A 13,340-nucleotide genomic window follows, 5' to 3' on the forward strand; every position below is an offset into this window, starting at 1 on the left:
CAACACGTTACTGAGTTTCACGTTTACAAATGACTTGCACCGGTAAGTAGTTAGACCTACAGTGTGTCTTTATACCCTGACAGTAAAGATATGGATCGCTATTGATCGAGTGTGAGTGTTAGAACAGTAATTGTTGAAATACATGTTTCAACATTAAGGCCTTACCCAGACACAAAATTACCGAAGTCCTTAAACTCAGTGCTGTCCATGACGATGTTGAGGTCAGTGATCGTCCTCACCAGGGTAGTGTCCTCCTATGAGAAGGTCAAAGACGTCAGTTAGCTTTAAACGGGATCAATTACAACCAATCATATGATACACTGAACTGATACTTATTCAACAAAAGCCTACTTTGGTCTAAAAGCATCTCTAACCAGCAGTATTAGACAGTTCTCCATTGGTTTGGTCTAAAAGCATCTATAACCAGCAGTATTAGACAGTTCTCCATTGGTTTGGTCTAAAAGCATCTATAACCAGCAGTATTAGACAGTTCTCCATTGGTTTGGTCTAAAAGCATCTATAACCAGCAGTATTAGACAGTTCTCCATTGGTTTGGTCTAAAAGCATCTATAACCAGCAGTATTAGACAGTTCTCCATTGGTTTGGTCTAAAAGCATCTATAACCGGCAGTATTAGACAGTTCTCCATTGGTTTGGTCTAAAAGCATCTATAACCAGCAGTATTAGACAGTTCTCCATTGGTTTGGTCTAAAAGCATCTATAACCGGCAGTATTAGACAGTTCTCCATTGGTTTGGTCTAAAAGCATCTATAACCAGCAGTATTAGACAGTTCTCCATTGGTTTGGTCTAAAAGCATCTATAACCGGCAGTATTAGACAGTTCTCCATTGGTTTGGTCTAAAAGCATCTATAACCGGCAGTATTAGACAGTTCTCCATTGGTTTGGTCTAAAAGCATCTATAACCAGCAGTATTAGACAGTTCTCCATTGGTTTGGTCTAAAAGCATCTATAACCAGCAGTATTAGACAGTTCTCCATTGGTTTGGTCTAAAAGCATCTATAACCAGCAGTATTAGACAGTTCTCCATTGGTTTGGTCTAAAAGCATCTATAACCAGCAGTATTAGACAGTTCTCCATTGGAAATCTAAACTTGATACTAATTGTTTTCCATTAAACAAAGGTTCTAGAATCCCTAAACTGAGGGGTGATATGTCTGTTTCTTGTGTTGACTACATGCCCTTGCTTCAGTCTGCCATAGAATCCCTAAACTGAGGGGTGATATGTCTGTTTCCTGTGTTGACTACATGCCCTTGCTTCAGTCTGCCATAGAATCCCTAAACTGAGGGGTGATATGTCTGTTTCCTGTGTTGACTACATGCCCTTGCTTCAGTCTGCCATAGAATCCCTAAAATGAGGGGTGATATGTCTGTTTCCTGTGTTGACTACATGCCCTTGATTCAGTCTGCCATAGAATCCCTAAACTGAGGGGTGATATGTCTGTTTCCTGTGTTGACTACATGCCCTTGCTTCAGTCTGCCATAGAATCCCTAAACTGAGGGGTGATATGTCTGTTTCTTGTGTTGACTACATGCCCTTGATTCAGTCTGCCATAGAATCCCTAAACTGAGGGGTGATATGTCTGTTTCCTGTGTTGACTACATGCCCTTGCTTCAGTCTGCCATAGAATCCCTAAACTGAGGGGTGATATGTCTGTTTCTTGTGTTGACTACATGCCCTTGATTCAGTCTGCCATAGAATCCCTAAACTGAAGGGTGATATGTCTGTTTCCTGTGTTGACTACATGCCCTTGCTTCAGTCTGCCATAGAATCCCTAAACTGAGGGGTGATATGTCTGTTTCTTGTGTTGACTACATGCCCTTGCTTCAGTCTGCCATAGAATCCCTAAACTGAGGGGTGATATGTCTGTTTCCTGTGTTGACTACATGCCCTTGCTTCAGTCTGCCATAGAATCCCTAAACTGAGGGGTGATATGTCTGTTTCCTGTGTTGACTACATGCCCTTGCTTCAGTCTGTCATAAATATAGATCTACACTGCCCCCTTGTGTTGAAGACAGCAGACAACAGGTTCATCCATTCAACCCTTGAAGATATATAGGCCTACATACTACAGGCAATTTCTGGACAATATTTCTGTCAATTAAAAATGGCCAAACCAGCAAATATCCACCTTCTCGAGCTCAAAGACGATGGCCAGAGCTATGCCATGACGTTGCACGAAGATTTAAGTCAATAGATCATCGTTTTAGTCAAAGTACGATATATTTGGGATTGACGTGACAAGATCGAACGGCCCGCTTTGTGAAAATCAGTGTGAATGCAGTGTCTTTTCCTATGATATGATGTACAAATTGTTATCAACCTACATTTCGTTTCAGGGCTGGCTGGGTATTTGAACGTTACCATCCACCAGAATGGCATTATTTATTAATCAGAAACAGCTTGCAAAGCTCTACCTCTTGGTGACTGAGATGAGCCAAACAGCCTTGTGTCTACTTGGCCTCCTGAGCCTGGGAGCTAATTCCAATACAGGGTAACTTTACCAAAAAGGCTCAACAGTCTGAAGTCCAGAGCACTGGAGCAGGTTTTCATCAAGGATCTCGCTGTACTTTGCTCCGTTCATCTTTCCCCTTGATCCTGACTAGTCTCCCAGTCCTTGTCACTGAAAAACATCCCCACAGCATGATGCTGCCACCACCATGCTTCATCGTAGGGATGGCACCAAGTATCCTCCAGATGTGATGCTTGGCATTCAGGACAAAGAGTTCCATCTTGGTTTCATCAGAACAGAGAATCTTGTTTCTCATGGTCTGAGAGTCCTTTAGGTGCCTTTTGGCAAACTCCAAGCGGGCTGTCATGTGTCTTTTACTGAGGAGTGGCTTCCGTCTGGCCACTCTACCATAAAGACCTGATTGGTGGAGTGCTGCAGAGATGGTTGTCCTTATGGAAGGTTCTCCCATCTCCACAGAGAAACTCTCGAGCCTGATTGCTCAGTTTGGCTGGGCGGCCAGCTCTAGGAGGAGTCTTGGTGGCTCCAAACTTCTTCCATTTAAGAATAATGGAGGTCACTGTGTTCTTGGGGACCTTCAATGCTGCAGAAATATTTTGGTACCCTTCCCCAGATCTGTGCCTTGCCACAATCCTGTCTCTGAGCTCTACAGACAATTCCTTCAACCTCGTGGCTTGGTTTCTGCTCTGACATGCACTGTCAACTGTGGGACCTTATAAAAGACAGGTGTGTGCCTTTCCAAATCATGTCCAATCAATTGAATTTACCACAGGTGGACTCCAAGTTGTAGAAACATCTCAAGGATGATCAATGGAAACAGGATGTACCTGAGCTCAATTTTGAGTCTGAATACTTATGTAAATAAGGTATGTTTTTTTAATTATTTGTTTTATTTGCTAAAATGTCTAAAAACCTGTTTTCACTTTGTCATTATGGGGTATTGTGATGTCATTATGGGGTATTGTGATGTCATTATGGGGTATTGTGATGTCATTATGGGGTATTGTGATGTCATTATGGGGTATTGTGTGTAGATTGATGAGGAATCTATTTTAGAATAAGGCTGTAACGTAACAAAATGTGGAAAAAGTCAAGGGGTCTGAATAGTTTCTGAAGGCATTTTATAAAATGATATCATTGTGTGCTACGATAGCATTTTGCAAACCCACTCCCCCAGTCCCCCCAAGATAAATGGCTTTGACCACACAAGTTTTGCTTCACTACACCCTCCACTGCTTTGATTGGTGTAACGTTAGCTAGAAAAGAATAGTCAAGGAACTTAGTTATATGTTATTTGTGGCGTGCATGATCACGAGCAAAGTCATTGTAGTCTGTCATTTCACTTCCCCTTGTGAGAACCATGACCACGGGCTGACTTGGCTCAGCTGTACCGCAGCCAAGACCTGCCAGCAGCCTACCTACCAAAGGTTGCACCGTGTCTGCCAGCAGCCTACCTACCAGAAGGTGGCACCGTGTCTGCCAGCAGACTACCTACCAAAAGGTTGCACCGTGTCTGCCAGCAGCCTACCTACCAAAAGGTTGCACCGTGTCTGCCAGCAGCCTACCTACCAAAAGGTTGCACCGTGTCTGCCAGCAGCCTACCTACCAAAAGGTTGCACCGTGTCTGCCAGCAGCCTACCTACCAAAAGGTTGCACCGTGTCTGCCAGCAACCTACCTCCCAAAAGGTTGCACCGCGTCCATTTCAATGTAGAAAAATGCATATTAGTCATATTTTAATCGTTATCCATATTACCAGAGCTTTCATCTTATTCTTTCTAACTATTTCTATGGCGGATTCACGGCCCCCCCCCGTGCACAAAACGAGGTCCACAAAGCCCTGCCCTGAGCCCATCGTCAGTTAAACTGCAGTTCCGAAGCAGAACTGTAGGAGCAGTCGAAGCTGTTATTTTAGACTGGAACCCTGGCCCTAAATGGGGGGGGGGGGTCCTTTAAGGGGACCTCTTCTGGCTGAATAGCACCCCCCAGAGGCAATAGTTCAGAATAGCCTTCTCAGACATTCTTCTCACCTGAACATCAGTGAGCTCAAACTCCACTTGGAAGTCTAAGAAGGAGCAGTGGCCCGTCAGCCTGTGTTGTTGCACCATCTTCTTGTTGCCTTAGAAGAGGGCAGAGGAAAAACATCAGATTATACCAAACTTTAGCTCTTAATCTATTCATCTTTCTTCAATTCCTCACATCCTCTCTCCTCACCTCCTTGGCTCCTTCTCAAAACAGATTGGAGAAAGTCAGAGCTTTGGACCTTCTCCTCCAATACAGTTGAGACGGCAAGGAGATGAGGAATCGTGGAAAGATTAATTGAGATAGAGCCCTTATCTTTGTGTAGACCAGGGGGAAGACAATCCTGTTCCTGGAATGCTGCTAATACTGCAGGGTTTTGTTCCAACTAGGCACCACGTCTGACCAACTGAGCTAACTGATCAGTTCAGCGATCAACTAAATTTAAACACACCTGGTTTTCCATGTTGGTTAAATCAAAAACATGAAGTGGATACGGCACTCCAGGATCATGGATGACCTACCCTTGGTCTCTGTCCAGTCAGTCTCCTACTGCACTGTTTCCCAGCTCCGGTCTTCCAGTACCCCCAACACTACATATTTTAATCTAAACCCTACCCCTAGTCCCTCCCCTAATCTAAACCCTACCCCTAGTCCCTCCCCTAATCTAAACCCTACCCCTAGTCCTTCCCCTAATCTAAACCCTACCCCTAGTCCTTCCCCTAATCTAAACCCTACCCCTAGTCCTTCCCCTAATCTAAACCCTACCCCTAGTCCCTCCCCTAATCTAAACCCTACCCCTAGTCCTTCCCCTAATCTAAACCCTACCCCTAGTCCTTCCCCTAATCTAAACCCTACCCCTAGTCCTTCCCCTAATCTAAACCCTACCCCTAGTCCTTCCCCTAATCTAAACCCTACCCCTAGTCCTTCCCCTAATCTAAACCCTAACCCTAGTCCTTCCCCTAATCTAAACCCTACCTAGTCCTTCCCCTAACCCTACCCCTAGTCGTAGACCTAGTCCTACCCCTAGTCATAGACCTAACCCTAGTCGTAGACCTAGTCCTACCCCTAGTCATAGACCTAACCCTAGTCGTAGACCTAGTCCTACCCCTAGTCGTAGACCTAGACCTACCCCTAGTCATAGACCTAGTCCTACCCCTAGTCCTACCCATAGTCCTACCCATAGTCCTACCCATAGTCCTAGTCCTACCCCTAGTCCTAGACCTAGTCCTACCCCTAGTCCTAGACCCTAATCCTACCCATAGTCCTACCCATAGGCCTACCCATAGTCATAGACCTAACCCTAGTCGTAGACCTAGTCCTACCCCTAGTCCTACCCATAGTCCTACCCCTAGTCCTAGTCCTACCCCTAGTCCTAGACCTAGTCCTAACCCTAGTCCTACCCCTATTCCTACCCCTAACCATAGTCATTGCCAAAGGAGTAGTTCTAAAGAATGACAGTTACCTTTCTCCACAGTCTTCACACTGCAGTTGACAAGAACGATTCCGTTTATCTTGGTCTGTCTGATGAGATCTTCCTCCATCTCCATTATCTCAGTCTTCAGGTGAGCTGTGATGTGTCTCTGACTTTTCCCCATCTCCTTCTCCTGATGTCCTGTCATAATCAACCTGTGTGTTGGGGAAACAACATCAACACCACCATAGATGAATTAACTGGTCCTGTGTGGCTCAGTTGGTAGAGCAACGCCAGCATTGTGGGTTCAATTCCCACGGGGGGGGGGGGTGTTACGGAGTTACAGTTCATATGAGGAAATCAGTCAATTGAAATAGATTCATTAGACCCTAATCTATGGATTTCACATGACTGGGAATATAGATATGCATCTGTTGGTCACCAGAAAACAGAAAAAGGTGGAGGCGTGGATCAGAAAACCAGTCAGTATCTGGTGTAACCACCATTTGCCTCATGCAGCACAACACATCTCCTTCACATAGAGTTGTTCAGGCTTTTTGATTGTGGCCTGTGGAATGTTGTCCCACTCATCTTCAATGGCTGTGGCAAAGTTACTGGATATTGGCGGGAACTGGAACATGCGGTCGTACACGTCGATCCAGAGCATCCCAAACATGCTCAATGGGTGAAATGTCTGGTGAGTATACAGGCAATGGAAGAACTGGGACATTTTCAGCTTCCAAATTGTATCTCTGTGCATTCAAGTTGCCATTGATAAAATGCAATTGTGTTCGTTGTCCGTAGCTTATGACATACATGTGGTCTGCAGGTTGTGAGGCCGGTTGGACGTACTGACAAATTCTCTGAGGCGGCTTATGGTAGAAAAATTTACATTAAAATCTCTGGCAACAGCTCTAGTGGACATTTCTGCAGTCCGCATGCTAATTGCACGCTCCCTCTACTCTTGAGACATCTGTGGTATTGTGTTGTGTGACAAAACTGCACATTTTAGAGTGGCATTTTAATTGTCCCCAGTACAAGGTGCACCTGTGTAATGACCATGGTTTTTAATTTTATTACACACATGTAATGATCATGCTGTTTAAATCCGCTTCTTGAAACATGGAACCAACATGTGGCGTTTGTATTTTTGTTCAGTTTAGTAAATCGGTATAGTACATACACATTGGTGGCACCTCCGCAGCGGTACGATTGGCAGATTTGAGGCTAAATATATTCAACATGTTAGAACATTTAAATGGGGAAACTGTTAAGTGTTCGTAGAGTGGCCCGGGAGGCTGTGAAAGCCATCAACCGCATGCCGCGTTCACACGCTGGTTGGAACTAGAAAACGTGTTCATTTCCAACATGCTCATTTCCAACATGCTCGGGGTGTTTTCACAAATAGCCCTCTTTAAAAAAGGGGTTTTAGGCTGGGTTTCTGAACAGCACTTTGTGACATTGGCCGATGTAAAAAGGGCTATATAAATGTGATTGATGGATTGAAACTGTGTGGTAAACATAACTCAGCTCTCTTTGTATTGCCCCGGAGTCAGTCCTTCTTTAAATAACTTTTTTTCTTTTAAAGAACCGATCCCAGTCCTCTTTTAAAGAACCGATCCCAGTCCTCTTTTAAAGAACCGATCCCAGTCCTCTTTTAAAGAACCGATCCCAGTCCTCCCGCAAAGAACCGATCCCAGTCCTCCCGCAAAGAACCGATCCCAGTCCTCCCGCAAAGAACCGATCCCAGTCCTCCCGCAAAGAACCGATCCCAGTCCTCCCGCAAAGAACCGATCCCAGTCCTCCCGCAAAGAACCGATCCCAGTCCTCCCGCAAAGAACCGATCCCAGTCCTCCCGCAAAGAACCGATCCCAGTCCTCCCGCAAAGAACCGATCCCAGTCCTCCCGCAAAGAACCGATCCCAGTCCTCCCGCAAAGAACCGATCCCAGTCCTCCCGCAAAGAACCGATCCCAGTCCTCCCGCAAAGAACCGATCCCAGTCCTCCCGCAAAGAACCGATCCCAGTCCTCCCGCAAAGAACCGATCCCAGTCCTCCCGCAAAGAACCGATCCCAGTCCTCCCGCAAAGAACCGATCCCAGTCCTCCCGCAAAGAACCGATCCCAGTCCTCCCGCAAAGAACCGATCCCAGTCCTCCCGCAAAGAACCGATCCCAGTCCTCCCGCAAAGAACCGATCCCAGTCCTCCCGCAAAGAACCGATCCCAGTCCTCCCGCAAAGAACCGATCCCAGTCCTCCCGCAAAGAACCGATCCCAGTCCTCCCGTAAAGAACCGATCCCAGTCCTCCCGTAAAGAACCGATCCCAGTCCTCCCGTAAAGAACCGATCCCAGTCCTCCCGTAAAGAACCGATCCCAGTCCTCTTTTAAAGAACCGATCCCAGTCCTCCCGTAAAGAACCGATCCCAGTCCTCCCGTAAAGAACCGATCCCAGTCCTCCTGTAAAGAACCGATCCCAGTCCTCCTGTAAAGAACCGATCCCAGTCCTCCTGTAAAGAACCAATCTCCGTCCTCTTTAAATTACCAAAATAACTCTTTGTATTCCCACTGCCCTGACTTTGAATGAGGACTCAACTCTTTTGCCAGTTCACTTCACCCATTTTGGTTATGTCAGTAGTCTAGTGTGAGGGGTTATATCAGTAGTCTAGCGTGAGGGGTTATATCAGTAGTCTAGCGTGAAGGGTTGTGTCAGTAGTCTAGTGTGAGGGGTTATATCAGGGGAGACAGTGTGGCAGTAGTCTAGCGTGAGGGGTTATATCAGTAGTCTAGCGGGAGGGGTTATGTCAGTGGTCTAGCGTGAGGGGTTATGTCAGTGGTCTAGCGTGAGGGGTTATATCAGTAGTCTAGCGTGAGGGGTTATATCAGTGGTCTAGCGTGAGGGGTTATATCAGTGGTCTAGCGTGAGGGGTTATATCAGTGGTCTAGCGTGAGGGGTTATATCAGTGGTCTAGCGTGAGGGGTTATATCAGTGGTCTAGTGTGAGGGGTTATATCAGTAGTCTAGTGTGAGGGGTTATATCAGTAGTCTAGCGTGAGGGGTTATATCAGTAGTCTAGCGTGAGGGGTTATATCAGTAGTCTAGCGTGAGGGGTTATATCAGTAGTCTAGCGTGAGAGGTTATATCAGTAGTCTAGCGTGAGGGGTTATATCAGTAGTCTAGCGTGAGGGGTTATATCAGTAGTCTAGCGTGAGGGGTTATATCAGTAGTCTAGCGTGAGGGGTTATATCAGTAGTCTAGCGTGAGGGGTTATATCAGTAGTCTAGCGTGAGGGGTTATATCAGTAGTCTAGCGTGAGGGGTTATATCAGTAGTCTAGCGTGAGAGGTTATATCAGTAGTCTAGCGGGAGGGGTTATATCAGTAGTCTAGTGTGAGGGGTTATATCAGTAGTCTAGTGTGAGGGGTTATATCAGTAGTCTAGTGTGAGGGGTTATATCAGTAGTCTAGTGTGAGGGGTTATAGCAGTAGTCTAGTGTGAGGGGTTATAACAGTAGTCTAGTGTGAGGGGTTATATCAGTAGTCTAGTGTGAGGGGTTATATCAGGGGAGACAGTGTAGCAGTAGTCTAGTGTGAGGGGTTATATCAGGGGACACAGTGTAGCAGTAGTCTAGTGTGAGGGGTTATATCAGGGGACACAGTGTAGCAGTAGTCTAGTGTGAGGGGTTATATCAGTAGTCTAGTGTGAGGGGTTATATCAGGGGAGACAGTGTAGCAGTTGTCTAGTGTGAGGGGTTATATCAGTAGTCTAGTGTGAGGGGTTATATCAGGGGACACAGTGTAGCAGTAGTCTAGTGTGAGGGGTTATATCAGGGGACACAGTGTAGCAGTTGTCTAGTGTTAGGGGTTATATCAGGGGACACAGTGTAGCAGTAGTCTAGTGTGAGGGGTTATATCAGGGGAGACAGTGTAGCAGTTGTCTAGTGTGAGGTGCAGGAATAATGACAAGTGAACCTGGGGAGCTGTGTGTTCACACTGACTTTAAAAAAGGGAACTGGACTGAGGAATTCAAGCGAACCAGATGGTCTCAGCTTGGTTCACTTCGGGGGCTCTTTTCAGGGTTCAGAGTTCCCATAACCCCTCACACTAGACAAGTTGTTTTTTATTACTTTTTTAAAATCAGCAAACGCCACTGAGTTCACCCTAACTGGTTATAGTTAAACACGTGTCGCGTTCAACGAATCAGCAAATCAGAAATGTCAACGTTTCCTAGTTCCGACTAGCATGTGAACACGGCATGACACTTTACCGGCTACAGAGAAAAATGGACTTGGAGCTCATAGGACTCGTGGATCAGGCTGAAAACATGTTACCACTGTGATTATTATTATTTGACAATGCTGGTCATCTATGAACATTTGAACATCTTGGCCATGTTCTGATATAATCTCCACCCGGCACAGCCAGAAGAGGACTGGCCACCCCACATAGCCTGGTTCCTCTCTAGGTTTCTTCCTAGGTTTTGGCCTTTTCTAGGGAGTTTTTCCTAGCCACCGTGCTTCTACACCTGCATTGCTTGAAGTTTGGGGGTTTTAGGCTGGGTTTCTGTTACAGCACTTTGAGATATCAGCTGATGTACGAAGGGCTTTATAAATACATTTGATTGATTGATAACTAATGTCCACCCAGCATCATTTTCTATTTTTACTAATGACCTGCCACTGGCATTAAACAAAGCCTGTGTGTCCATGTATGCTGTAGATTCAACCATATACACATCAGCAACCACAGCTAATGAAGTCACTGAAACCCTTAAAGAGTTGCAGTCTGTTTTGGAATGGGTGGCCAGTAATACACTGGTCCTGAACATCTCTAAAACTAAGAGCGTTTTGTATTTGGTACAAATCATTCCCTAAGTTTTAGACTTCAGCTGAATCTGGTAATGAATGGGTGTGGCTGTTGAACAAGTTGAGGAGACTAAAATTACTTGGAGTTACCTTAGATTGTAAACTGTCATGATCAAAACATATTGATTCAATGGTTGTAAAGATGGAGAGAGGTCTGTCTGTAATAAAGAGATGCTCTGCTTTTTTGACACCACACTCCAAAAAGCAAGTCCTGCAGGCTCTAGTTTAGTCTAATCTTGATTATTGTCCAGTCATGTGGTCCAGTGCTGCAAAGCAAGACCTAGTTAATCTGCAGCTGGACCAGAACAGAGAGTCACATTTTGCTCTTAGTTGTAATCAGAGGGCTAATATAAATACTATGCATCCCAGTCTCTCTTGGCTAAGAGTTGAGGAGAGTCTGACTTGTTGTTTTTATAATAAACATTAATGGTGTTGGAAATTCCAAATTGTTTGCATAGTCAACTTACACACGTACGTACCAAACATGCCACCAGGCATCTTTTTAGTCCCCAGGTCCAGAACAAATTCAAGGAAACGTACAGTATTATACTGAGCCATGAGTGCATGGAACTCCCATCTTATACTGAGCCATGAGTGCATGGAACTCCCTTCCATCTCATACAGAGCAAGTGAACAGCAAACCTGGTTTAAAACTACAATGTGACCTACTGGTTGTGTGTGTGTGTACTGACATGTGACCTACTGGTTGTGTGTGTGTACTGACATGTGACCTAATTGTTGTGTGTGTGTACTGACATGTGACCTACTGGTTGTGTGTGTGTGTACTGACATGTGACCTAATTGTTGTGTGTGTGTACTGACATGTGACCTAATTGTTGTGTGTGTGTACTGACATGTGACCTAATTGTTGTGTGTGTGTACTGACATGTGACCTAATTGTTGTGTGTGTGTACTGACATGTGACCTAATTGTTGTGTGTGTACTGACATGCATGTGGAACTGATACACACACTACCTGTTCATGTTCTTAAATGTATGTAAATGGTCCAGTATTTTGTCTGCGATGTCTTATTCGTTATGTGTCGGACCCCAGTAAGACAAGCTGTCGCCATTTGCATCGGCTAATGGGGATCCTAATAAATGAAATAATTTGACCCCTTAAATCTGCGTTTCACAAATTCTGGGGACGGGTGCACATGTAGTTTTTTGCCATAGCACTGTGCAGCTAATTCAGATTGAAATCAACTCATTATGAAACTTCAATCAATTGAATAAACTACAGCAAAAAAAACTTTAAAAAAGTGCACCCCTTGGTTGTCCCCCGGACCAGTGGTGTAAAGTACTTAAGTAAAAATACTTAAAAGTACTACTTAAGTATTTATTTTTTGAGTGTATATGTACTTTACTATTTTTTATGTTTGACAACTTTTCTTCGATACATTCCTAAAGACAATAATGTACTTTTTACTCCATTTTCCCCTGACACCCAAAGTACTCATTACATTCTGAATGCCTTAGCAGGACAGGGAAATTTGTAAACGGACATGCTTATCAAGAAAACACGTGGTCATCCCTACTGCCTCTGATCTGGCTGACTCACTAAACACAAATGCATCTTTTGTAAATGATGTCTGAGTGTTGGGAGTGAGCCCCAGGCTATCCATACATTTTTAAAACAAGAAAATGGTGCCATCTCCTTTGCTCAATAAGGAATTTTCAATGACTTAAACTTTTACTATAACTATATTTTAGCAATTAAATTTACTTTTGATACTTAAGTATATTTAAAACCCAAATACTTTTAGACTTTTACTGAAGTAGTATTTTACTGGGTGACTTTTACTTGAGACATTTTCTCTTAAGGTATATTTACTTTTACTCAAGTATGACAATTGCGTACTTTTTCCACCAAAGCCCCGGACCGAGTTTTGTCAATTCTGTCCTAATTTCAACTCACAGAGCATCTTGCATGCGTCCTCCTGCGAGGTTCATCGCAATCTCTCGTTCATTCTTGTCCTGTTGGCATTGCAGTGCTGCAATCTCTTCTTGGAGTGCTTTGATTTGAGCCTCGTAAACATTTTCCAGATTCTTCTTCATTCTGCAAAGAAATCAAAGGGTTTTTTGAGTGGCAACTTCTTGCAAAGCAACGAAGAGAACTAGCTTGCTATTCTCATAAATATCCCGTCATATAGTTAGTTTTCACACTTATCTAATCAATGATAAACGAACTAGTTACTCAGCATGATGAACTCGCTAACTGAACACAGATAGCTCATCTGTATTGTCAGATTTAAGACAACGTGGATCTAATTTACCTGCCAGACTCCTCTGAAATACTGTTTCAAAACAAACCTTTCGCGCTGTTTCTGACTTCCGGAATAAATGTTGTGGGACGGATCTGCGTACGCTCAAATTAACGGAGGTACATTACATCTCAGAAGATCATAACGTTTTGTCAACTCAAACAACATTGGTAATACCACGATAGCGAAGTTAAATGATATGATACTTGTGTGATAAGTATTTTATTTATTTATTTTAGAAAGCCAACGTCCCCGAAATACAACCCCAGAGTCCCGACGACACAACGCGGAACCATGAA

General features: G+C 44.3%; 1 protein-coding gene across 2 annotated transcripts in view; it reads right to left on the minus strand.

The window, feature by feature from the left end:
• The window catches only part of LOC139413939 (centromere protein P), a 179,568-nt gene that overhangs the window by 165,762 nt on the left and 466 nt on the right, over nucleotides 1-13,340 (minus strand). The window contains exons 1-5 of one of the 2 annotated variants that reach the window (XM_071161826.1): nucleotides 13,091-13,335; nucleotides 12,696-12,836; nucleotides 5,971-6,134; nucleotides 4,517-4,605; nucleotides 166-254 (exon numbers count right to left, since the gene is read on the minus strand). In XM_071161826.1, coding sequence (XP_071017927.1) covers nucleotides 166-254; nucleotides 4,517-4,605; nucleotides 5,971-6,134; nucleotides 12,696-12,835 — 482 coding nt within the window. In that variant the 5' untranslated portion in view covers nucleotide 12,836; nucleotides 13,091-13,335. Of the gene's footprint in view, nucleotides 1-165; nucleotides 255-4,516; nucleotides 4,606-5,970; nucleotides 6,135-12,695; nucleotides 12,837-13,090; nucleotides 13,336-13,340 lie in introns of those variants that run through there. The other variant, XM_071161827.1, reaches the window with a different exon arrangement.

The sequence above is a fragment of the Oncorhynchus clarkii genome, chromosome 7 (assembly GCF_045791955.1).
Source record: "Oncorhynchus clarkii lewisi isolate Uvic-CL-2024 chromosome 7, UVic_Ocla_1.0, whole genome shotgun sequence".
Classification (NCBI taxonomy): Eukaryota; Metazoa; Chordata; class Actinopteri; order Salmoniformes; family Salmonidae; genus Oncorhynchus; species Oncorhynchus clarkii.